The 26,323-nt window shown below is 35.0% G+C and overlaps 1 protein-coding gene and 1 long non-coding RNA gene across 3 annotated transcripts; one reads left to right on the top strand and one right to left on the bottom strand.

Moving 5' to 3' along the window:
* The first annotated feature begins 17,057 nt into the window (after positions 1–17,057).
* Positions 17,058–18,527, top strand: LOC140885311 (uncharacterized). Of its 2 annotated transcripts, XR_012150866.1 has the most exons (4): positions 17,058–17,334; positions 17,701–17,764; positions 17,845–17,887; positions 18,437–18,526. It is a non-coding gene; the product is annotated as an uncharacterized lncRNA (long non-coding RNA). The 2 variants fall into 2 exon arrangements; XR_012150865.1 differs by having other exon boundaries at positions 17,701–17,887; positions 18,437–18,527.
* A 2,959-nt stretch (positions 18,528–21,486) lies between these two features.
* LOC140877546 (uncharacterized) lies at positions 21,487–23,639 on the bottom strand. The gene is made up of 5 exons (XM_073281085.1): positions 23,522–23,639; positions 23,292–23,447; positions 22,628–22,783; positions 21,877–22,533; positions 21,487–21,749 (listed from the first exon to the last, which is right to left on the bottom strand). Exons 1-5 carry the CDS (start codon positions 23,637–23,639, stop codon positions 21,487–21,489), a joined length of 1,350 nt encoding a protein of 449 aa, XP_073137186.1.
* Between the last annotated feature and the right edge of the window lie 2,684 nt (positions 23,640–26,323).

The following is a 26,323-nucleotide window of genomic DNA, read 5'->3' as shown; positions in this document are numbered from 1 at the left end:
GACTCAGATCATTTATGCTCCCTTGAGTTTGTTCTGTACATAGAGTAGATTCATCAAAAACAACATGAATGGTTTCCTCGACCGTTAGTGATCTTTGATTGAACACTCGATAAGCTCTGCTAACGGCTGAGTAACCAATAAAAGTTCCTTCGTCTGCTTTGGCATCGAAGGCTGTCAAATGGTTTTTGCCATTGTTGTGGATAAAGCATTTGCACCCAAAAATTTTGAAATAAGAAATGTCAGGTTTTGTGCCATTCCAGATCTCATATGGAGTTTTGTTAAATCGTTTATTAATCATAGATCTGTTTTGAGTATAGCAAGCTGTGTTAACTGCTTCTGCCCAAAGTCTTTGAGAAACATTTGAATCAGCAATCATAGTTCTGGCTGCTTCTTTTAAAGTACGGTTCCTTCTTTCAGCCACCCCATTTTGCTGTGGGGATCTAGCAGCTGACAACTCATGCTTGATTCCCTGATCATCTAGATAAGTCATAAGAGTGGTGTTTAAAAATTCAGTCCCTCTATCACTCCTGATTCTATCTATCACAGTAGATTGTTCATTTTGCAAGCGTTTAAAAAGCTTAATCAGGTGAGGTGCAGTTTGATCTTTTGAAGAGAGAAAGATGACCCAAGTAAATCGAGAAAAGTCATCTATAACAACAAGAGCATATCTCATTCCCCCTATGCTTCTTACTGGTATAGGACCAAATATGTCCATGTGAAGTAAGTCTAAACATTTGGAAGAAGACATACACCCTTTATTTTTAAAAGTTGCTCTCACCTGCTTTCCTAGTTGACAAGCAGGACAAACTTTGTCTTTTATAAAATCTCCTTCGGGCAGACCAGAAACCAAATCATGCTTCCTCAAGTTAAAAATGGACTTAAAATTTAGATGATTTAACCGCTTATGCCACAACCAATGTTTATCATGATGAGCAGTAAGACAAGTGGGTGAAGAAATATGTGAGCAAGACCAGTTTACCTTGTAGGTGTTTAGGTCTCGTACACCGGTCATAAGAGTCTCACCTTTGTCATTTTTTATGAGGCAAGTGTGTTTGTGAAACTCGACCGAATGATCATTGTCACATAGTTGACTAATACTTATCAAATTATAGCATAGTTTGTCAACAAGTAACACATCTTTAATAATGATGTTACCATGGATGATCTTACCCTTACCCACGGTTTTACCTTTGGAGTTGTCTCCAAAGCTGATCTTTGGTCCTTTGCACAACACCACTTCTGTTAGAAGTTCTGGATTCCCTGTCATGTGTCGTGAGCAACCGCTATCTAAATACCAGGTAGTGTCCTTGATAGAAGTGGTTTTCTCGCCCGTTTGGACTTTTAGTTCCTGCAAAGAGTGAAGAACTTTTGGTACCCATATCTAGTAGGGTCCAGGTCGGATTAGCCCTTTCGGGACCCACACCTGGAACACCCTTACAGGTTTGCCCGTGTGTGTGTCCAGAAATCTGTGCGGTCGATAGGCAGTAAATGTGTGTGCTTGTGAGGTTGCTGTGTGCTGCTTGCCTTTTTTATTTTCATCAGTTAGCATGTACCTCTTTTGAACTGGCCTGCAATTAAAGTACTGGTAAGGCTTCTCCTTTGACCATATTTTCTTAGAGTAGTTAGACTCATTCCATGGCCTTTTGAAATTAGATTGGTTTCCCTTTCTTCTTTCATTAGGTTTTGGTTTGATCCAAGTTCCTCTTTGATTAGAGGTCTGGGGATCCACATATCCCAGCCCTCTATGCTTAGAGCTTCGTTCGTTCGATACTTTCTGATTTTTGTCAAAGCTGCACTTATCGTGTTCATATATCGTGCTGGACCTGACAAATCTTATTTTGTTAAGATTGCCTTTGTCCAGGCTTGACTGAATACAGGATTCCATAGACTGTTCATTTGTTCCAAACCCTAGACCGGTTTTATCATGTACCGGTCTTTGGATTTCTTGAATCTTGTCAATGGTTACCGAAGATTTATTCCAAGCCTTAATGGTTTCAAGTAGTTTTTTATTTTCAATCAAGGTAGCTTGGAATACTCTTTTCAAGGTGTCGTTCTCAGTAGCCAGCAGACTTAGCTTGACCTTAAGACCATCAAGCTCTTTTTGCTGCATGCAGCTTGATTTGCTTGACTTATCTTTTAGGTTAGCTCTTTCTGCCTTTACTTCCTCGAACTCCTTGGATAATGCTTTGTATTCATTAGCCATTTCGTGTAAAGCAGTAACTAAATCACTGTGAGTAAATTCAGGTGAGCCAAAGTCAAATACCTCCTCAGCTTCTTCTTCGATGTCGGCCATAAGGCATTCCACTTTTTCATCATCGCTGTCATCTGAAGAGCTTCCGGTATTGGAGTTGTCAGAGTCAGACTCAGCCCACTTGCTTTTGCTTTCATCTGCTACTAGAACCCTTTGGTCTTTTCCTTTTCTAAACGTCCTTTTATCCTCCTTACCCCTTCTTCTTTCGGAGAATTGCTTCTGATCATTGTTCTTAGGCTTGGTGCAGTCTGCAATGAAATGGCCTGGCTTTCCACAGTTAAAACAAGTAGGACCATCGTTTGTATGGTCCGATTTATGATAATTTTTAAATTTAGAATTGTTTTTACGCATAAATTTACCAAATTTCTTGACAAAGAGTGTCATGGCTTCATTGCTGATTTGCTCAGCTGATCTCTTTGGAGGTTCCTCGACCGGTGGACGTATCACGGTTGAGGTTAAGGCCTTGGTTGGTTGAGATGTGGATGGTTCATCTTCTGTTCTCATGTTGAGCTCGAACTCGTAGGCTTTGAGATCAGCAAAGAGATCATGCAGTTCAACCTTGCTCAAGTCTTTTGACTCTCTCATGGCCACTGTCTTGATCTCCCATTCTTTGGGCAGAGCTCTCATAACCTTCACAGCAATTTCACGGTTAGTATAAGTTTTACCTAAAGCAGTAAGATCACAGATGATACTACTGAACCGTTCATCAAATTCAGCCATGGTTTCCCCTGGCTTCATTTTGGCGTTGTCATATTTTTGAATGGCCAGAGTGAGCTTGTTTTCCTTTGTCTGGTCATTCCCTTCACACAGCTGAGTGAGCTTCTCCCAAATCTCCTTTGCTGTGGAACATGACTTGATTTTGCTGAACATATTCTTGTCCAGTGTTTTGTATAGGATGTCCCGGGCCACATTGTCAAGATTGGCCTTCTTTTTGTCCTCAGTGGTCCACTCAGCTCTTGGTTTCTCAATCATTTGTCCTGCACCATCGGCTAGAGCTGGGTTGACCTTCATAATTTTGATAGGACCGTCTGTTATGACATATAGCATGTCATCATCCTGTGCTGCAAGATGTGCCTGCATGCGAATTTTCCAATCATCATACTCTTCTTTAGAAAACATAGGAATTCTGTTGAAAGAAGTCATGATTTGAAAACTTCAGATCAGCAGTTGAGAAAGGAACCCGCTCTGATACCACTTGTTGGGATCGGTTCAGAGGGTAGAGGGGGGGGGTGAATACACTCTGAAACTTATCTTGTTCTTCTTTAAAATGATCAAGTGAGGTTTAGTTCACTTAATCAGTTTTCTCAACTTCTAAAACGTTTTGAACAACTTAAATAGTGCGGAAAAAGTTCAGAGGTTTTAGTGATGCAAAGTTTATAATGCAATGTATGAGCAGGATGTGAGATAAGTGGCAGTAAATGCTAAAGCACGATTTTATGGAAGTTCGAAGGCTTAATCCTTCTACGTCTCCCCTTCTTCCACTTAGGAAGGAATTCACTAGAAGACTTTGGTTATTACAACGTCTTGTAATACACCCACTTCAGACTTAGGACTTATCCAATGCCTAATCCGAAACTCCTAGATTTACACAGATAAGATTCTCAGTTCTTATCAGACTGGTGGAAGCTTTCAGAGCAGCTTCAAGTCTCTTCAACACTGAGTATAGTTGAGTTGAGCTTCTCAGACTGCAGAGCGGTCGAGAGGCTTGAAAACCCTAGGATGATCCTTGACGATCAGATATGTGAACTGTAGGCAAGGGTTTATTTGAGCAGCAGATGAATGATCTTGTAAGTGTGCTCAAGTATATCAGATGAGGACTTCTGATATTAGTCAAGTGATTGAAATTTTTCTGAGTTGCTTGTCTTTCTTCGTTGTCTCGTATCACTTCTTATTGTTGTTTGAGCAATCTTCCCTTTATATAGGTCAATCATCAACGTCTTTATTTTGAACGTTCTGATGCTGCATTGAATGCACATTTAATGCTCATAAATGCATTGATGATTCTGCATGAGGATCGTACACTGCAGACAACTTCCAGGGTCCAAAACTGGAATAAACGGTCGAATGCTTTATCTGCAGTCATTCTGTGTTTTTGCCATTTTGGTACAACCTGTTGTCTTGATTTGCAGGAGTCAACAAATCTTCTGAAACGCCGGTTCTGCTTTTAATAAAAGATCCTGCAAAGAACATCTTGTCACAGGTACTTGTCTCGAGATATCTAGATAGGCAGTTGGCATTCTACCGGTAGAGATATTTGTCCTCTGCTGGTTTGAATAACCAGTCGATAAGCTTGTGACTTCAACCGGTCGAGAGATAAAGGCGGTTGACAAGCTTCCGGTAGAAGTTGTAGTAGGTTCCTGAAATACAATGGTTGGCAGCACATTCCTATACAATGAGTTGTTGTTTGTTATCACCAAAATATCGGATTCAACACCTACTCACAATAAATATTATTATAGTATACCTACTCCTATGGATGTTGTTAATGAATAACAAGAATATATTATTTCAAATAATTATAATGGTAAAAGTATATATGAATGGAATATTGATGGTTTTGCTGACAAGCATATTTATAATATTGCTCATCGTATGCTTATGTATAGTACATTTTGTAAAGCAAATGGCAATAATGATAAAAATAATGTTAAAATGCTTACAGCAGGTTCTACTGGCCAACTTAAAAGTTGGTGGGATAACTATTTATCTCTTTCTAAAAAATATGAAATTTTAGGAACTATTAAAATTGAAAATAATATTCAATCTGAAAATGCGGTTTATACTTTAATTATGACTATGATTGAGCATTTTACGGATAGATTTACTGACAATGGTGAAAATATTAGAATTTTGCTTAGTAATTTACGTTGCAAAACTCTCACTGATTTTAGATGGTATAAAGATCCTTTTTTATCAAAAATTTATGAATTACCTGACTGTAATATTGGTCAATAGAAAGCCAAATTTATTGATGGACTTCCAGGATTATTTGCTGAAAGAATAAGAAAAGTTTTAAGAAAAGATAATTTGTCTATTTTTTATGACAGTTATACTTATGGGAAATTAATTAGTACTTGTGTCCAAGAAGGTCTAGCTCTTTGCAATGAATTAATACTAGATAAACAAATAAAAAGACAAAATTTGTTAGAAAAAAGACTTGGTAAATTTTGTGACCAATTTGGTATAAATATGCCTAGAGATAAAAAGAGGTTATATGATAAGGAAAGGTCGGATAGGCCTTATAAAAAGGAAAAAATTTATAGAAAAAATTTATCAGAAAAACAAAAGGATAAAAAAAAGAGAAAAGAAATAAGAAAAAAGAAAAGATATATCCTAGAAATAAAATTATTTGTCATAAATATGGTAAAAAAAGGTCATTATGCTAATAAGTGTTGGACCAAAGAAAAGATTAAAAATTTTAATATTGATGATAATATAAAAGAAAATTTATATAAAATATTTTTAAATTCTGACAATTCTGAAAATATTGATAATAGCTATAGTTCAGAAAATGAGTTTTATATTTCTAAGGATTTAAATGCCTTAGAATATGATTTGATCCTTTCATAATCAAAAACAGATGATTGTGATGCCTGTATTCAAGAAAAAACATGTATTCATAATACTGATGATAACAATGATGAGTTTTATAAACTCATTTCTCAGTTTAATGATATCAATATTAATGTCTTAGATAATAATAATATTTTAGATTTTCTTAAAATGATTAAAGATCCAACTTTAAGATCAAATATTATTGATCAGATAGATAAAAATCCATCAACTAGTAATATCAAGGCAGATAGTGTTATTAATCAGACTTATTCTATGACAGAAGTTAAAAAACTTCTTGAAAAAAAATCTGATAATCAAAATCTGGTTACTATATTAGTTTTAATTAATAATCTTAAAAAATAAATTAAAAATTTACAAAATGAAAATATTATTCTTCATAATAAAATAAATAAAATAGAAAAAGGAAAACAAAATAAATGATTATGATCAAGAATATTATTTTCAAAAAATATCTTTATTTCAAGACAATCACCTTTCTGTATTAAGCATGATAATATCTCAAAAATGGTATAATAATATTACCCTTTTGATAGATAATTCATATAAGAAAAATTTTATTGTCATGATTGATAGTCCTGCTAATTTAAATGTTATTCAGAAGGTCTTATTCCCAGAAAATATTTTCATAAAACTACTCATTCTTTGTCTCATGCAGGAGGAGAACCTCTTGATATAAATTATCTAGAGCTTATATTTGCAAGGATGAAAATTGTATTGCAACAAGCTTTTTATTAGCTAAAGATATTTCCAGCCAACTCATACTTAATCTTTCTTTTATTTATAAAATTTATCCTTTAATTCACATAGATGAAAAATAAATTACAGGTAGCTTTGAAGGAAAACCTATTTCTTTTCAGTTTATAACAAAACCTATTAACAGAGTTTTAAATGAACTACAAGATAAAATTGATAGAAAAATTTTCCAAATAAATTCTTTAAAATAAGAAGTAAATTCCTTAACCACATTGAAGAAAAATTAAAGAATCCTAAATTACAGCAAAAAATCAAATTTGTTCAAAATAAAGTTTTTTTAAATTTTTTTAATGATCACCCAAATGCTTTTTGGGATAGAAAGAAACATATTGTTTCTCTTCCACATGAAGATAATTTTAAAGAAAAGAATATTCCTACCAAGGCTCGCCCTTGTCAAATAAATTTTGAATATTTAGAATTATGTAAGAATGAGATAAAATCTTTATTAGATAAAAAGTTAGTAACTTTCTCTCAATTTCCTTGGTTTTGTATTGCTTTTTATGTTAATAAACATTCAAAAAGAAAGAGGTGTTCCTAGGTTAGTAATAAACTACAAACCTCTCAATAAGGTTTTAAAATGGATTAGACATCTTATTCCTAATAATAAAAAAAAAGATTTATTAGATAGACTTTTTAGTGCATTAATATTTTCAAATTTTGATTTAAAATCAGGATATTGACAAATCTAAATAAAAGAATATGATGGATATAAAACTGCTTTTAATGTTCCTATAGGACATTATGAATGGACATTTATGTCGTTTGCCCTGAAGAATGCCCCTTCAGAATTTCAAAAAATTATGAATGATATTTTTTATCCTTTTAGTAATTTTATTATTGTTTATATTGATGATATTATAGTCTTTTCCAAAGACATTGAATCTCATTTTAAATATTTAAAAATATTTAGAAAAGTTGTTATTCAAAATGGTCTTGTTATATCAAAACTTAAAATGTCTTTAATTCAGACTAACATCAGATTTCTTGGACATATGATAGAAAAATGTAATATTATTCCTATACAAAGAAGTATAGAATTTGGATCTAAATTTTCTGATTAAAGAACTGATAAAACTTCGTTACAAAATTCTTAGGAAGCCTTAATTATATATCTTCCTATATTAAAAATCTTACTAATGATTCTGCTATTTTATATGAGAGACATAAAAAGAATCCTTCTAGCTTGGACTATAGAACATACAGAGGTTGTTCGAAAAATTAAAAAAAAAGTTAAAAATCTTCCTTGTCTTATGTTGGCTAATCCTAAATGGGAAAAATTGTTGAAACAGATGCATCTGATATAGGTTTTGGAGAAATTATTAAACAGATTAATCCTGAAACCAAACAAGAATATCTTGTTAGATTTTATTTTGGGAAATGAAATAATGCTCAGAAAAATTATGCTATGATAGCTAAACAAATTCTTGCTATTGTTAGATGAGTATTAAAATTTCAAGATGATTATCTCCTCAAATAATTGCTCAGCATGGTAATCGAAAGCTTATAGCTCAAAACTTTGCAAGTTCATCTAGAAGTAATACTTCAGACAAAAATAATCCATTGTATGATGAGTTTCAAGAATTTTTGAAATAGAAAAAAGTTAAAGAAGGTAATATTCCAAAATCTTCGGCATCATATGCCAACATTATAAAAAAAGTTGAAAATTATTCTCAATATACTGAGAATGAATATCAAGCGATAATTCTTCTTATAGAAGAAAAAGACATCATTTTTATGCACTACTTGCATAATGAATTTTTTATACACTACTTGCCCAAAACATGTAGAATTTTTTTGTGAAACTACTTGTTCACAAAATTAAAAAATACTAATAATATTTAACGATAAAATGAAAAATATATTTAGTGATAATAATAATAATAATAATAATAATAATAATAATAATAATAATAATAATAATAATAATAATGATGATAATAAATATTATAATAATATATTAATAATGAAATTTTAAGATACTATTTATATAAAATAACAATATTAATATATTCGATACTGCTTTTTTTAAAAAAGATACTACATTCATCACAAATAAAGTAATAATAATAATAATAATAATAATAATAATAATAATAATAATAATAATAATAATAATAATAATAATAATAATAATAATAATAATAATGAAATATATATTTAGTAATAATAATAATAATTATTATTGTAATAATTATTAATAATGAAATTTTCAGATACTATTTATATAAAATAACAATAATAATATATCTGATACTGATTTTTTTTAAAAAAAAAATATTACATTCTTCACAAATAAAATAATAATACAAAAATTTGTGGGATAATACTTATATTAAATTAAATAAGCTAAGATAATAATAACAAAAATTTAGTAATTACAACAATAAATTTTATAGTACCCAAATAAAATATTTCAACAAAACAACATCACTAACAATAATAATAACAATAGATTCGATAATAATGACAATTTAATATATTAATACTTTAATAATTAAAAATGACAAGTAAAACACGTCATATTTTTAAATTTAAAATTTAAAACCATAAAAAATTATTAATAAAAAATATAATTATAATTAACATAATTTACGAATAATAAAATCATAAACAAACAATTACAATATATTATACCATTCAATCATATGATTATTAATTCAGATTAATAATTCAAAATACGACAAATATTCAAAAATTAAATGATAACTTAAATTTTATGTCAATACATACACTTGGAAGAAAGAACACCGAAAATTTATCCAGAAATTGAAAATGTGATTTTTCTACATGCCTTCAAGTGAGAAAAAAAATTATATTAAAAAAATTATTGAAAGTATAAAACAAAATAGTACAATAACCTTTCTCACATCTCGGAGCTTATAGTTCACACATTGAAATATAATCAAAACAATGGAGTAACTCCTCCGAACCCATAGAATTTATAAGCCCTTTGGTCAAAACTGTTGGGTTCGGAGTACTGTGCAAAATGAGATTTTTCGGTTTGTGTTCTGGTTGATGTTGCAACACGACTTGAGACAAGACAGGGACAAAAAACTTTAAGTCGAGGCTAGAGTCAGTGTAACGCCTGGAATTATTTAATTTTAATTCGAGAATAATTAATTTGGGAATATTTGGAGTTTTAATTTAAATTCTAATATTCTTAAATTGATTAGGATTGAAATTGAATGAAAAGAGAAATGGAGGACTGAATTGTAATTTTGGAAGTATTGAGGGGCCCAAGTGCAAAATTCTGAAAATGACCAGGACACGTGTGATTTTGTAAACTCATTCACATGTATATGATTATTCCATCAGATTTCTCAAAGCAAGAAGGAAGAAATCGAGAGCAGAGATTCCAAGTTTTTCTTCATCTTTCAATTGGGATATCTTGAGCTCCGGGTATTCGTTTTCGATTCCGAAAGATGTTTTGGAATCCTTGCAAGACGACCTTCGATTTGATGTAAGTTTTTTCTTAGTTCATCAAGGTTTGGTAATTCGAAAATGACAGACATCAGAAGTTGTGTTTGAATTGATGTTGATAAGCTTTTATATCTTGTGTTATTGAAGTTGGGTTGAAGAATGGATGGTGGATTGGTTCTTATGTTTTCTCAGCTATTATTCGACTTTTATACCTGCTGATATGTTGGGTTTTGGATTGGTATATAGCTGATATGAATATAGACTTGTTAGAGTTGCGTTCGGGATCGCCGAGTTATACCGATATGCATTCAAACTCTTGATTTGCAATGTTTTGCTAGCTTGTGCTCGAGCTGCTATTGAGGTGTATCATAGCTGATATTTCCTTGGTTGTATGCTATGTTTTCAATGTATAAACAGGACACATTGAGCTTGAAAACATCGCCTCTGAAACCAATAGAAGAAAGCACAAGGTTGGTAGAGTTTTGCCTTGAAGTTTGTTTGAAGATTGAGCAGATTTTGAGATGAGTTTTTGGTGATTGATCTTGTACAGACTTTGACAAGTTCGAAGAAATCCTAAACACCATATTTGAAAGGTAAAAGTGGACTACTATTTGATTGGGATTACAACTCGAGATGGTTTGTATCGAGTTCCCCTAAATCACATACTTGTTTGCTTAATTGCTCTTATGTGTTTTACCTTGAGTTATTGAATAAGTTGTTGTTATAATGAATGCTTTGAGAATGATATATATATGTTACATTCATCTTGAAGACTTATTCTTTGATTTTGAAATGAACGGAAACGTTCGAATAGACGATTTGAGGAATGGTATATGTATGGCCTGGGTGGTTGTTTTTGCCTAGCGTCTGATTTGCATATATGATTGCTTCGAAGTCTAGAGAAGAAAGATAAGTAACCCCACCTCGAGCGGGAGAGTCGGTGGATTCGTTATGATATCTACTTCTCGGGATCCCAATCGACGAATGACGAAATGAACCTTGTTTTGAAAACATGCATTGTACTTACTTTTATATCATGATCTTGATATATGTTGTTATGCATGTTTAGTTGCTTTTACTGGGAAATCTATTTCTCACCGGAGTTATCCGGCTATTGTTTTGTTGTATGTGTCATTGCAATAGGAGGGAGTGGAACCGGGCAAAGGCGTACTTAAAGAACAAGGGATGAGATGAACATAACGTGATGATCCGAGTTAGATGAGTTGAGTGAGCTGTCATGTTGTAGAGTTGAATTCTAAACATGAGCATGTTTTAGATACTTGTATCAAGACTTGTAGATGATCTAGTTGTTGTCTTGTTGATGTTTATAGGATTTGTGATTTGATGTAACTCTTTGAGACAACATGATGTATCTTGTTCTTGTTGATATGGCAATGCTTCTTGCATGTTTATGATTATGTTTTAAGGCCTTGTAATGGTTTATTCCTATCAATTATCGCATGTTAGAATGCATGTTAGATGTTGCTATGGATTAGATCTTGTATGAGACCTTGTAGGAGATGACCTTGAATGAAAATGCATGAAGAACATTTTTGACAGCAGCTGAGCACCTTATTTTTTTTCTGGTGCAGTGGCCTGCGCACGGGCGAGCTAGTACTCGCGCGCGCGCGCGAGCCAGCTCTTGAGACTTCGGGCTCATTGGCCGGCGCGCGCGCGAGGGGTGATGCCCACGCGTGCGCAGGGCAATCTATTTTAAAAATATTTTTTTTTAATTCTTTTGTTTAGACATTGATTGTTGTCTATTATTGTTGATTAATGTTTATTGAGAGATTAGAACTCGGGTCGTCACAATAGGTGGTATCAGAGCAAGACAATTCTGGACTTAGATAGACAGTGAGTGGGGTAGATCGAGTCTTCTGCCTTACTTATTTATGTTTTTTTTATCATGCTATGATTTAATTACGTGATTGAATTACATGTTTTAAATGCTAGCATGATTTACTTTCAAGTATTTTATTACAAGATGTTGTATTTATTTTATTTGAAAGTATGATTACGATGATTAAAGATGCATGCTTATTGAAATATCTGAACTGATAGAGGCATGTATCTAGATGAATTATGACATGCTACCTGATTATCTGCATTGATTGGAAGCATGTTTTATTTGAAGATTGTAATTATTTATTTAAGATTGAATCAGAACCGAGTCTTGATCAGAGGTAAGATGATCAGAGGAGGACTGGGATAATTTGATGATTTGGTATCCTAACCATTTTGATAATCAGATATGTCTCGAAGACCAGGACGACCTCCTCTGAGACCCCATGTTCCTATTTCTCTACCAAAACAGACAGTTCATACTCCACCGACAGTTGTCACACCGATAGTGCCTGCAACTGCAATTCCGAGTAATGAACAGGGCAGTACATCACGAGATATGACAGATATGACTGCAACTCCAATGGAAACACTACTGAAACGTTTTCAATCCTACAAGCCGCCAACTCTGAAAGGTGCTGAGAATGCAGCTGAATGTGAAGGATGGCTTGATGACATGGAAATGTTATTTGATTCACTTGACTACGGTGATGAACGAAGAGTCAGACTTGTTGGTCATCAGTTGCATGAGGTTGCTAAAAGCTAGTGGTTCACAACAAAGAAATCTCTGGAGCGTAGAGGAACTGTTTTGACCTGGAATGTCTTCAAGACAGAGTTTTATCAGCGGTTCTTTCCGGTATCTTATCGTAAAGACAAGGGTGCCGAATTTGCTAACCTGAGGCAGGGGCACTTGAATATTGAAGACTATGTTGCAAAATTCACTACATTGCTACGTTTTGCTCCACATGTTGCAGATAGTGACGAGGCTATGGCTGATCAGTTCATTAATGGACTGAATCCTGATGTTTTTACACTGGTGAATACAAGGCGATCGAATAATTTTGCTGATGCCTTGAATAGTGCCAAAGGAGCAGAAGCTGGCTTGATACAGCAGCGAGGAGCTTCGTATATTGCACAGCCTCCGAGACAGTCACAACCTTCAGCTTCAACTCAGCAACAGTCGTCTCGATTTGACAGTGGTGGCAGTAGCAGTGGCAAGAAGGGATATTTGCAAGCTAGAGGAAAACAATTTAAGAAATCTGGAAGCAGTTCTTCAAGTTCCAGTGGTACGAAACAGAAGTCTGGGGTATTCTGTAACACTTGTGGTGGAGGACATCCAACTGATCAGTGTCGAGGTGTATCTGGGAGATGCCATATATGCCATCAGACTGGCCATTTTGCGAGAGTATGTCCTCAGAGAGGTGCTGGGCAGGCACGAAGTGCAGAGTCATCACGATCAGTGGCTCAACCCGCGAGGCAAGCCTCCTCTATCCATTCCTTTCAACCATTACCACCTCAGCAACAATCGAGGCCAGGAGGAAGTCAGGCAGGCAGTTAGCCACAGAGACAGCAGGCTCATGTCTATGCACTGACGGAGGAACAGGCACAGGGAGCACCAGATGACGTGATTGCAGGTAACTGTTCTCTTTATGGTTATCCCGCATATGTCTTGATTGATACAGGTGCATCCCATACGTTTATATCTGCCAAATTTGTTGCATTGCATGCTTTGTCTGTTGAAACATTACCTGTTGTAGTATCTGTTTCTTCTCCTTTGGGGAGGGGTCTTATCTCGATTCAGATAGTTAAGAATTGTTTACTACGGTATGAGGGTAATGAAATTGAGATAGATTGCTTCGTACTTGGTATGTCTGATTTCGACTGTATTATTGGGATTGATATGCTGAATAAGTACAGAGCTACCGTAGACTGTTTCCAGAAGATAGTGAGATTCAGACCTAAAATGGCTGGAGAATGGAAGTTCTATGGTAAGGGTTCACGTGCCAAGATTCCTCTTATTTCTGTATTATCTATGACCTGACTTTTGCAGAAAGGAGCAGAGGGATTTCTTGTTTATGCAGTTGATGTGTTGAAAACTAGCCCGAACCTGGCTGATTTGCCAGTGGTTAGTGAGTTTGCGGACGTTTTTCCTGATGAGATTCCAGGATTACCTCTGTATCGAGAGATTGATTTCAACATAGAACTGATGCCAGGAACTGCACCGATTTCGAAAGCAACTTATCGAATGGCACCAGTTGAACTGAAAGAATTGAAGGAACAGTTAAAAGATTTACTGGCCAAGGGATACATTCGACCCAGTGTTTCTCCTTGGGGAGCTCCAGTACTGTTTGTTAGAAAGAAAGACGGTTTAATGAGATTATGTATCGACTTCCGGCAACTGAACAAGGCTACGGTAAAGAACAAATACCCTTTGCCTCGTATTGATGATTTATTTGATCAGTTGCAGGGTTCTTCTGTGTATTCCAAGATCGATCTGAGATCTGGATACCATCAGCTGAGAGTTAGGGATTCTGATATTCCTAAGACTGCGTTCAGAACCAGGTATGGCCATTATGAGTTTATCGTTATGTCGTTTGGTTTAACGAATGCTCCAGCTGTGTTTTTGGCTTTGATGAACCGTGTATTTCAGAAGTATCTCGATGATTTTGTGATTATCTTTATTGATGATATTCTGATATATTCAAAGAATTTGATTGATCATTCTGAACATCTGAGAACAGTATTGAAGACTTTAAGAGCCGAGAAACTGTATGCTAAACTGTCGAAATGTGAGTTTTGGCTGAAACAGGTTGTCTTTCTTGGACATATTATATCTGGAAATGGTATTTCTGTGGATCCAAGTAAAGTCGAAGCAGTGATCAGTTGGTCGAGACCGACATCTGCTCCTGAGATTCGTAGTTTTATGGGTTTGGCTGGGTATTATCGTCGATTCTTTAAAGATTTTTCCAGTATTGCGAAGCCGATTACTCAGTTAACTCAGAAGAATACTCCATTTGTCTGGTCTGATGCTTGTGAATCCAGTTTTCTGGCGTTGAAGAAACTATTGACCAGTGCACCAGTCTTGACGATTCCTTCAGGTACTGGTGGTTTTACTGTTTATTGTGATGCATCTCACCAAGGTTTAGGTTGTGTTTTAATGCAACGAGGTCATGTGATTGCTTATGCCTCGAGACAATTGAAGCCTCATGAGACCAGATATCCGATTCATGATCTTGAATTGGCCGCCATTGTATTTGCTTTGAAGATTTGGCGACATTATCTGTACGGGGAACAGTTTGAAATCTATTCTGATCACAAGAGTCTGAAATATCTGTTTTCTCAGTCAGAACTGAATATGAGACAACGGAGATGGCTGGATTTGCTGAAAGACTTTGACTGCGAGATTAAATATTATCCAGGAAAATCGAATGCAGCAGCAGATGCATTGAGTCGAAAGGTATGTTCTTTATCCTTATCGACGATTGGTGTATCGAATTTGATTGAAAACTGTTGTTTATCTGGATTAGTATTCGATACAAACTATCAGCCATTACGACTCTATCAAATTCAAGTTGAACCAGCTTTATTGGTAAGAATTCGAGATGCTCAGAAACTTGATCAGAATGTGCAGAACTCGATTGAGAAAGTTAGATCAGGGCATGTATCTGAATACCGGGTTCGAGATGATCTTCTTTACATTCACAATCGCCTAGTAGTGCCTGATATTTCTGATGTACGTCAACAAATACTGAAAGAAGCGCATTGTAGTCGTTACAGTATTCATCCTGGTGGTAGGAAGATGTATAACGATCTGAAAGCTCAGTATTGGTGGAAGCAAATGAAAACTGATATCACTGATTTTGTAGCTCGATGTTTGAATTGCCAACAGGTGAAGGCTGAGAGGAAGAGACCGCCTGGTTTGTTACAGAGTTTGTCTGTACCGGAATGGAAATGGGATCATATTTCCATAGACTTTGTGACTAGATTACCTCGATCTTCTAGAGGTTGTGATGCTATCTGGGTGATTATTGACAGATTGACGAAATCAGCGTGTTTTATTCCTTATCGTATGACGTATAGACACGACCAGATGGCAGAGATTTATGTCCGTGAAGTTGTCAGATTGCACGGAGTGCCGAAATCTATTGTATCAGATCGTGATCCTCGATTCACATCACATTTTTGGCACAGCTTATAGAGTGCTATGGGTACTCAGTTACACTTGAGCACATCTTATCATCCACAGACTGACGGACAGTCAGAGCGTACTATTCAAACATTGGAGGACATGTTGAGAGCTGTAGTGCTTGATTTTGGCACTAGTTGGCAAGAATCACTACCTCTTTGTGAATTCTCGTACAACAACAGCTATCAATCGAGTATAGGAATGGCTCCTTTTGAAGCTTTATACGGAAGAAAATGTCGATCTCCTTTGTACTGGGATGATATTTCTGAAGTACCTGATACTGGTCCTGATATAATACGTGATATAAATGACCAGGTGAAGCTTATTCAAAAACGAATGAAGACAGCTCAAGATAGACAGACGAAATATGCCAACATTCGACATAGACCGTTGTCTTTTGAACAGGGGGATCGTGTATTTTTGAAGATTTCTCCGTTCAGAGGCACTGTCAGATTTGGCAAACGAGAAAAGTTGTCTCCACGCTACATCGGTCCTTATGAAATTCTGGAGAAAATAGGCAATCTTGCCTATTGATTAGCTCTTCCTCCATCGTTATCTGGAATACATGATGTCTTTCATGTATCGATACTTCGAAAATATCTTGCTGATGAATCTCATGTGCTTCAATCTGATGAGACTGAACTCGACGAGACCTTGAGTTATTTTGAAAAGACAATTCAGATTCTTGATCGAAAAGAGAAGCAACTACGAACGAAGACTATTCCACTTGTGAAAGTCCAGTGGAGTCGTCATGGTATTGAAGAAGCGACGTGGGAAACTGAATCTGATATGAAGCAAAGATTTCCTGAGATGTTTCATTGATGTGAGTCTTCTTTAATTTTCTGTTATCTGATATTTGATATATGATCTGTGGATATTACTTCAGATTTCGAGGATGAAATCGTGTCTTAGTGGGGGAGAATTGTAACGCCTGAAATTATTTAATTTTAATCCGAGAATAATTAATTTGAGAATATTTGGAGTTTTGATTTAAATTCTAATATTCTTAAATTGATTAGGATTGAAATTGAATGAAAAGAGAAATGGAGGACTGAATTGCAATTTTGGAAGTGTTGAGGGGCCCAAGTGCAAAATTCTGAAAATGACCAGGACACGTGTGATTTTGTAAACTCATTCACGTGTATATGATTATTCCATCAGATTTCTCAAAGCAAGAAGGAAGAAATCGAGAGCAGAGATTCCAAGTTTTTCTTCATCTTTCAATTGGGATATCTTGAGCTCCGGGTATCCGTTTTTGATTCCGAAAGATGTTTTGGAATCCTTGCAAGACGACCTTCGATTTGATGTAAGTTTTTTCTTAGTTCATCAAGGTTTGGTAATTCGACAATGACAGACATCAGAAGTTGTGTTTGAATTGATGTTGATAAGCTTTTATATCTTGTGTTATTGAAGTTGGGTTGAAGAATGGATGGTGGATTGGTTCTTATGTTTTCTCAGCTATTATTCGACTTTTATACCTGCTGATATGTTGGGTTTTGGATTGGTATATAGCTGATATGAATATAGACTTGTTAGAGTTGCGTTCGGGATCGCCGAGTTATACCGATATGCCGTCAAACTCTTGATTTGCAATGTTTTGCTAGCTTGTGCTCGAGCTGCTATTGAGGTGTATCATAGCTGATATTTCCTTGGTTGTATGCTATGTTTTTAGTGTATAAACAGGACACATTGAGCTTGAAAACATCGCCTCTGAAACCAATAGAAGAAAGCACAAGGTTGGTAGATTTTTGCCTTGAAGTTTGTTTGAAGATTGAGCAGATTTTGAGATGAGTTTTTGGTGATTGATCTTGTACAGACTTTGACAAGTTCGAAGACATCCTAAACACCATATTTGAAAGGTAAAAGTGGACTACTATTTGATTGGGATTACAACTCGAGATGGTTTGTATCGAGTTCCCCTAAATCACATACTTGTTTGCTTAATTGCTCTTATGTGTTTTACCTTGAGTTATTGAATAAGTTGTGGTTATAATGAATGCTTTGAGAATGATATATATATGTTGCATTCATCTTGAAGACTTATTCTTTGATTTTGAAATGAACGGAAACGTTCGAATAGACGATTTGAGGAATGGTATATGTATGGCCTGGGTGGTTGTTTTTGCCTAGCATCTGATTTGCATATATGATTGCTTCGAAGTCTAGAGAAGAAAGATAAGTAACCCACCTCGAGCGGGAGAGTCGGTGGATTCGTTATGATATCTACTTCTCGGGATCCCAACCGACGAATGACGAAATGAACCTTGTTTTGAAAACATGCATTGTACTTACTTTTATATCATGATCTTGATATATGTTGTTATGCATGTTTAGGTTCTTTTACTGGGAAATCTATTTCTCACCGAAGTTATCCGACTATTGTTTTGTTGTATGTGTCATTGCAATAGGAGGGAGTGGAACCGGGCAAAGGCGTACTTAAAGAACAAGGGATGAGATGAACATAACGTGATGATCCGAGTTAGATGAGTTGAGTGAGCTGTCATGTTGTAGAGTTGAATTCTAAACATGAGCATGTTTTAGATACTTGTATCAAGACTTGTAGATGATCTATTTGTTGTCTTGTTGATGTTTATAGGATTTGAGATTTGATGTAACTCTTTGAGAAAACATGATGTATCTTGTTCTTGTTGATATGGCAATGCTTCTTGCATGTTTATGATTATGTTTTAAGGCCTTGTAATGGTTTATTCCTATCAATTATCGCATGTTAGAATGCATGTTAGATGTTGCTATGGATTAGATCTTGTATGAGACCTTGTAGGAGATGACCTTGAATGGAAATGCATGAAGAACAGTTTTGACAGCAGCTGAGCACCTTCTTTTTTTTCTGGTGCAGTGGCCTGCGCACGGGCGAGCTAGTACTCACGCGCGCGCGAGCCAGCTCTTGAGACTTCGGGCTCATTGGCCGGCGTGTGCGCGAGGGGTGATGCCTACGCGTGCGCAGGGCAATCTATTTTAAAAAAAAAAAATTTTTTTTTTTATTCTTTTGTTTAGACATTGATTGTTGTCTATTATTGTTGATTAATGTTTATTGAGAGATTAGAACTCGGGTCGTCACAGTCAGACTCTATGTCCTTAAGACGAATTTTTTCCACACATAGTGCTGATGGAATATGACAATCGTCTTCCAACATACAACAACTTCGTTTTGTAATAGGAGAACTCTAAATTACAAAATCCGACGAACTTTGAAGATGCTTTTTGAACTTTCTGGAAAATGATGAACAAATCTGATATGCAGCAATATGTATGAACAAAAAATCAGTGTATTTTTCGAGTTTCAATATGTGAAAAAAATTTTCCATTCAAACTTATGGGATATATTTATAGAGATTGAAAATCTTAAATGAAAAGGTGTATCACTTCAAATTGGACTCTTCATCAAAAGATGTCAAGCAAGCATAACTACCCCTCACATACACCCATTCGGCTGAATGGGTATTTCCAATTTGAATTGCCGAATTCAAATTTGAATATTGAATTCAAATTCAATTTCAAATTAACAAATTCAATTGGTTTGTTCCAAGAGGTTTCGGTGGTCATATTCAATCTTTTCACTCGATAAAATCCAAACAATTATTTGTGAACATTTTATTAATTTCTCATTCACTCTAATTGGTAATCGAAAAATAATTTTATCACAAATATTTTATCGATTCTAAATGGGTCACAACCCAAATTTCCAACAATCCTCCACATGAATGGAAATTAATGCATGTATGAAATGCAGACACTTTAGAAATTCCAATCGAAAGATTACTGCATCGGGAGAGGTAGCTTTTGTCTTTGAACCTTCCGTAGTAGAATACCATCGGATTTACTAGCTAGTTAGTGAACGTGATGTCTTGAACTACCCAGTCGGTTGTGTAAACCAAGACAATGTTATCAACACAATAACCTTTCTCACATCTTATTAGTTCTCATGGTTGTGTCCGTTTTAGCCATGAACACGCTCTTGGATTGATAAGTGTTTCATTGAAGCGGCTCGTCTTCTTCACACTTACATAGGTGATCTCCTATAACAAGTATCCTATCATACCCGACTTTTTAAAATATAGGAATTATTAAAAGAATAAGCTTAACCTCACTACATGTGGTAGGAAACACTTTTTCACCTTAGGAATGAGAAGACAACTTCGTTTTAAATTTTTTCTTAGGTGCTGTTGCAAAAATCTCATAACATCATTGTTCCATTGAACCAAGATCTTGGGATCTCCAGTCAGCAAGGTTGGGTTTTCATTATTATCGTTTTATTTTTGGATTTTTAGTCTCGTTCCCCTTGATGAAAAGTTTACTTGATCTCTACTCAAATCTTTTGTCAACGGATCCGCTATATTGTCTTTCGATTTCACATAATTGATGAAGATTACTCCATTAGAGATCAACTGCCTAATGGTATTATGTCTACGACATATGTGTCGTGACTTACCATTGTACATGATACTTTGTGCCCTTCCAATCGCCGATTGACTATCACAATGTATCATTACGGCAGGTACAGGTTTAGCTTGACACGGGATATCCTCTAAGAAATTTCTTAGCCATTCAGCCTCTTTAGCGGCTTTATCTAAGCCTATAAACTTAGATTCCATTGTGGATCAAGCATTACACGTTTGCTTTGTGGTTTTTCATGTCACGGCTCCACCACCAATGACAAACACTTATCCACTTGTGGATTTGGAATCATTCGTATCCGAAATCCAGTTTGCATCATAATAGCCTTCCAAAACTGCTGGATATCTCGCATAATGTAATCCATATTCTGAATTATGTTTCAAATACTTAAGAACTCTCATCAATGCATTCCAATGCACATTACTTGGATTACTCATGAATCTACTGAGTTTATTGACTGCACAGGCAATATCTGGACTTGTACAGTTTGAGATATACATAAAACTTCCAATCACACGTGAATATTCCAGTTGTGATATGGGTTCACCATGATTTTTTTCCCAAATGCACGTTTAAATCAATTGGTGTTGCGACAGGATTCAAAACATGAACACCAAACTTTCTTAACACCGTCTCAACATAATGGGATTGTGTGAGGACAATTCCTTCTTTTGTCTTCATGATCTTAATTCCAAGAATTACATCTGCCAAATCCATATCTTTCATATCAAAGTTCTTAGTCAACAACTTTTTCGTGTTCATAATCACATTATGATCACTTTCCATAATAAACATATTGTCTATGTATAAACATACTATGACGAACGATTCAGGTGTGCCTCTGATATAAACGAATTTGTCACACTCGTTTACAGGGGCGTAGCCAGAAAATCTACTGACCCTGGGCTGAAAGGCTGACTTGTCCAATAAATTAAATACTTAATAACTAAACTATAATAATAGAGTAATTTATAATCAAGAAACACTTACACATTTAATGTCAAATACAAAATATGACATAGTAACACCGAACAAAATAAAACTACTGAAGATGTGTCATGCGATTTTTCATAGAATAGAACTCATCAATTATTGAATCAGTGTCGATCTTTGCAGTAAATTCTCTTTCAATGTAAACAATCATAGAATCTGCCAATAACTCTTCTTCCATCTTATTTCGAAGAGAAGTTATAAGAAGTTTCATAGCTGAGAATGATCGTTCAGTTGTTGCAGTAAAAATAAGAAGTGTTAAAACACGACGAATCAGCTTGTCAATTGAGTGATAATACTTTGCCTTTTCGGTCTCTATTAATCTTCGACATAATTCAGAAATAGTAGAGATATTCTGGAACCTTTCATGATGAATTATATCAACCTTTATAATGCTCCAAATAAGTTCTCAGATAATGTAATTCTTGTCAATTGAAATCACCAGGATAAAATTTCTCAGCAAGATTGTAAATATCATCAGCATTAAACAACTTAAAGTTATCTCGAGGTTCCAAAGCAAAACTGAGTCTAAGAAGTTCTACATCCCCATCATCAAATCTGCTATTTAGCTCTTCCACTTGAAAATCTATTGAAGCATTAAATACATCAAAACAGTAGTGGTGCTCAAATGTAATAGAATCCCTTTTCTGACACGAACGTCTTGTAACAGATCTATAACAAGCATTCATATCTGGTATCTCAGTACCATTATTTTCACAAACTGATTGCACAATCATGAGAAGAATATCATAACCTTCTTCTCTCAAAGTATGAAGTAAAACTTTTGTAGTAGAGACAAGATCCATTGCATTTACTATTTCTAAAGACTTCTCTTGCAAAGCTCGACAAAGCAAATATGTTATCGCCATTATCTTGTGCATCAAATATAAAATAAATATAAAATCAAATGATTTGAGCACAATCAATGAACCCGTAGCTTCCCCACGTATAGAATTCGAAGATGCTTCCTCCACCATGTGCTCAAGCACAATAATCACTGATTTGTACATATCTATCATACTGCAAATCGACTCAAAATGAGAACTCCAACGTGTCTTACCAGCTCGCTGTAAAGTACCAATATGATTAAGGCCAGTGACTGTAGCGAAAATAAATGATTACTGGATGATTAATGATAAATCCAATGACAACTCAATTTGATTATTAATAAATAATATGATTAAGTTTAGTACCTGTCTCGCGAATACCAGTGGCTACTATATTTGCAATTTCAATAGCTTGGGCAGATTGCAACTCAGTGTGACGTTTTGGAGATGCCTTAATAAGATTACAAACAGAAGTCAATTTTGAGAAAAATAGCCAAATAGAACTCTCCTTTTCAGCAGCACCTACCAAAGCCAGTTGAAGTCTATGTGAAAAACAATGTACATAATATGCTTGTGGAGAATCTCTCAAAACAATTGCTTGTAGCCCATTCTAGGATTCACGCATATTGCTAGCTCCATCGTATTCTTGACCCCAAATATCTTTAATATGCAACCCATGTCGCCCAAGCACATTACATATTTATTTTTTAAGAGTTACCGCATTCGTATCAACAACATGTACAATATCAAAGAAACGATCCATTAAGAAGCCCTCACGATCAACAAATCTCAACACTATAGACATTTTCTCTTTGTTTGATATGTCTTTAGCCTCATCAACCAAAATAAAGAATTTTGCACTCCCAATCTCCTCACGTATTTTTTCTCACTCTCTCAGCAAGAATATGCAAAATATCTTTTTGAATATCTGGTGATGTATATTTTGCATTTCTTGGTGCTTTTTCTAAAACAACATTATTAATATTAACATCCATTTTTGCCATAAGTTTTATCAACTCTATAAGATTACCTTGATTTTTGGAATATGAAGATTCATCATGTCCTCTCAATGCATATCCTTGCAAACAAAGCCAATAGATACTTTCAATTATGGTTGTAAGCCTCAATCCGTTCTTTTTCACTTCTTCTGCTGTTTGTGCATTCATAAATTTATCGATGTGACCACCTACATTCATCAAAACACTCATAGATTGAACGACATTATTATGTGGTGAAGTGGGACTCCCCGTATGCATCAACAAGGCACATCTCTTCCCATCATTAACTCTTTTTCAACCTCTGAAACCATCAACTGTAAATGCAGAATAACGAGCTTTTGTTTCTTGGAAAAGAAAACATGAGAGGAAAAAGGCCGCATCTTTATTAGGAGAGTACTCCAACCAAGGAAATATCTCAAACCAACATTTTTGAAATCGTCGATACTGTTCTCAAAATTTTGTTCGTGGGTACTCCATAACAGGTTGATATGGCCCTTAAGATATAAGCTCGTCTGATTTCATCTCTTTCATTAACTGGGCATTGCCATATTGGAGTACGGTTGGCCGGATATAGTTGAACATAAACACTAACATCACTATCAACTCTTTGATACTTGGCGGGATTTTCTTCATCATGACTCGAGATCTCAACATCCGTTGGAGAATGCACCTCTCTAGTCGATGTACTTGCTTTTGGTTTAAAATATGAAATTATATTTTTCTTCTTGCCTCCTTTAGCTTCCATTAGAAAAATCAACCTATCATATACAAGTATAAAACTAATGAGAAATGACCAACATACAAGATACAAATTGATGGTCATCAAAATAAATACAAAAACACAAACATAATCTCAATAATAGTCCAAGAATTCAACATAAATATCACCACAAATATAAAATCAATTTACTCAACAAATAAGCATAACTTAGACACATAGTTAGCTAGCTAGCTAGCACAAAATTTTATTAATTATTTATGTCTCTCCCTAAATAATCTGATATGAAAGACATACAAAATTCAACATTTCAACTATTTTACTTCTATTATTCTATAATAGATAATATATTTTATTATTCGATTGCCTCAATTCTTAATCTAAGCATTTATATATAGACTACAATATCATTCTCTGAACATGATTTCTAAGGAAATGAACTTCTTAATGTGATAAAAGTATTCAAGTCACGGCCCATCACCTATGGGTTTTCAATTGACATTATAAAATTAATTTATATATAAAGTTGAGAAGAGAAATGAATTGAAGTGGGCCGTGGGGTGTGGTCGTGTGGAGAGAGTTGTCTGCTGCCATTTTTAATTCACCAATAGGAAATAATGCAAATGGAACATACACGGTAAACCATGTTCCCAGGAGCCCACTGATTTATATTAAATTACTACAAGTCTATATACCTGAAAAATCAAAGAACTCCTCAATAGAAATGAAACCACGAGCCAGGTTTCGGGTTTCAAATTGTTCACGATTTACACCCAAAACTTGGTATTAAAATGAACCTTATGATGTGAGAAATAAAAATCTTCAATCAATTTTGATTTTTGAGATGGCACGGCTGCACCAGTAGATGAAGGCGTTTCTTGACAAGAAATAACCGTCGAGTTAGATGATTTTAGGACAGAAAGTGAGAAAACTATTTTGATCTGTTATTTAAGTTTTGTTTTTTATTGGGTTAAAAGAAACTTATTGAGCTAAAAAAATTTAACAAGTTAAATACATAAATGGGCTTAAGCCCAATAAAAAGTAAAACCCAATATATACTAATAATTTTTTAAAAAAAACAAGCCCGGGCTGGAGCCCACCCCAGCCTTTGGGGTGGCTCCGCCCCTGCTCGTTTATCTTGAAACCATTTGAGAACATAGTTTTGTCAAATTTCTTGTGCCACTGTTTTTGAAACGACCCTAACTAATCGCTACTAGACTATAATTAACATAAAGGAAAATTACGGATTTTTAAAAATTTTTCCATGACCTATTTGTAAAACAAATAAGCCATCAAGACTCAAACAGCAATTTAAATAAGGAAAAAAAATTGACTTCAAAACTTAAGTGCGTTAAACATAAACATGCAATCCTAGTAACCACCTCCCGGTTACAGCATAAAGTAAACTAAAGCATTTAAAATTAATTCCAACGATAATCATAAACTTGCAAAAGCGGAAAACATACTTCAAAACATAAGCTGTAGCACAGGGAATGCACATCCTGGCTATAAATACTACAAGATCTCAAATAATACTTCATTATTACAAATTCGATAACTGTGCGAAAAAACATAAACTAAAAGGAAGCAACGGTCGCTGGGCCTCGCACTACCGATGGCCTCATCCCAGTAGATCACGCCCCTCCGTCTCCTCCACAAAATCCTCACCTGCAAACATTCAAGCATAGTGAGTCTAAAGACTCAACAAGCATAACTAGGATAATAACAAGGGTTTAAAATACGTGATGCAAAAACTCAACTTAAACTGTAATATGCATGAAACTAGAAAGATATAGAAATCATGCATTAATGAACTCACACTATGATAAACTTTAACTTTCATAACATTCAACTTAGACTCATGCATAACTGAAAGACTGACATCAATGCAAAACGAGTCAACTAAAATTGTGAAACTTTAACTTTTAAACTTTTCTTTACTTTTTCCTCTTAGAAATCCGATCCCTTATTTGTGACCCTCTGTTTCGATCATGATCATGGCTGCAGTGCACTATGCCGGAAAGACGACGAGATTTCTCCCGACGAACTTAACCCCTCTATGGCAAGGAGACCGAGATGCCTCCCGATCCCACATTGCCCCTCTGTGGCAAGGGTAAACAAGATGTCTCTTGCTCCTTGCCTAACCTCTATAACCTCTTGGTGAGTAGACCGAGGCATCCCCCGGCCTAGCAACACCCCTCTTGTCACAAACAGATCACTTCATTCAAAAATATTTGCTTTCTTTTCCCTTTTCATTTATAAAGACTCAACTCATACATTAAATGGCATGCAAACAAGTAAACTTCCTTTTTCTTTATTAAACTCAAGAACACGTCAAATGCACAC

Source organism: Henckelia pumila, chromosome 2 (assembly GCF_033568475.1).
Source record: "Henckelia pumila isolate YLH828 chromosome 2, ASM3356847v2, whole genome shotgun sequence".
NCBI lineage: Eukaryota > Viridiplantae > Streptophyta > Magnoliopsida > Lamiales > Gesneriaceae > Henckelia > Henckelia pumila.
This window is presented reverse-complemented; position numbering and strand designations above follow the sequence as displayed.

Excerpts from the sequence above, each read along its gene's own strand:
- LOC140877546 (XM_073281085.1), bottom strand. The coding sequence starts at position 23,639 with ATGCGGCCTTTTTCCTCTCATGTTTTCTTTTCCAAGAAACAAAAGCTC. Across the intron at positions 23,448-23,521 it reads GATGGGAAGAGATGTGCCTT|GTGGTCACATCGATAAATTT; the intron begins GTTGATGCATAC and ends TGATGAATGTAG. Across the intron at positions 22,534-22,627 it reads CACTGGTATTCGCGAGACAG|TCACTGGCCTTAATCATATT; the intron begins GTACTAAACTTA and ends TTTTCGCTACAG.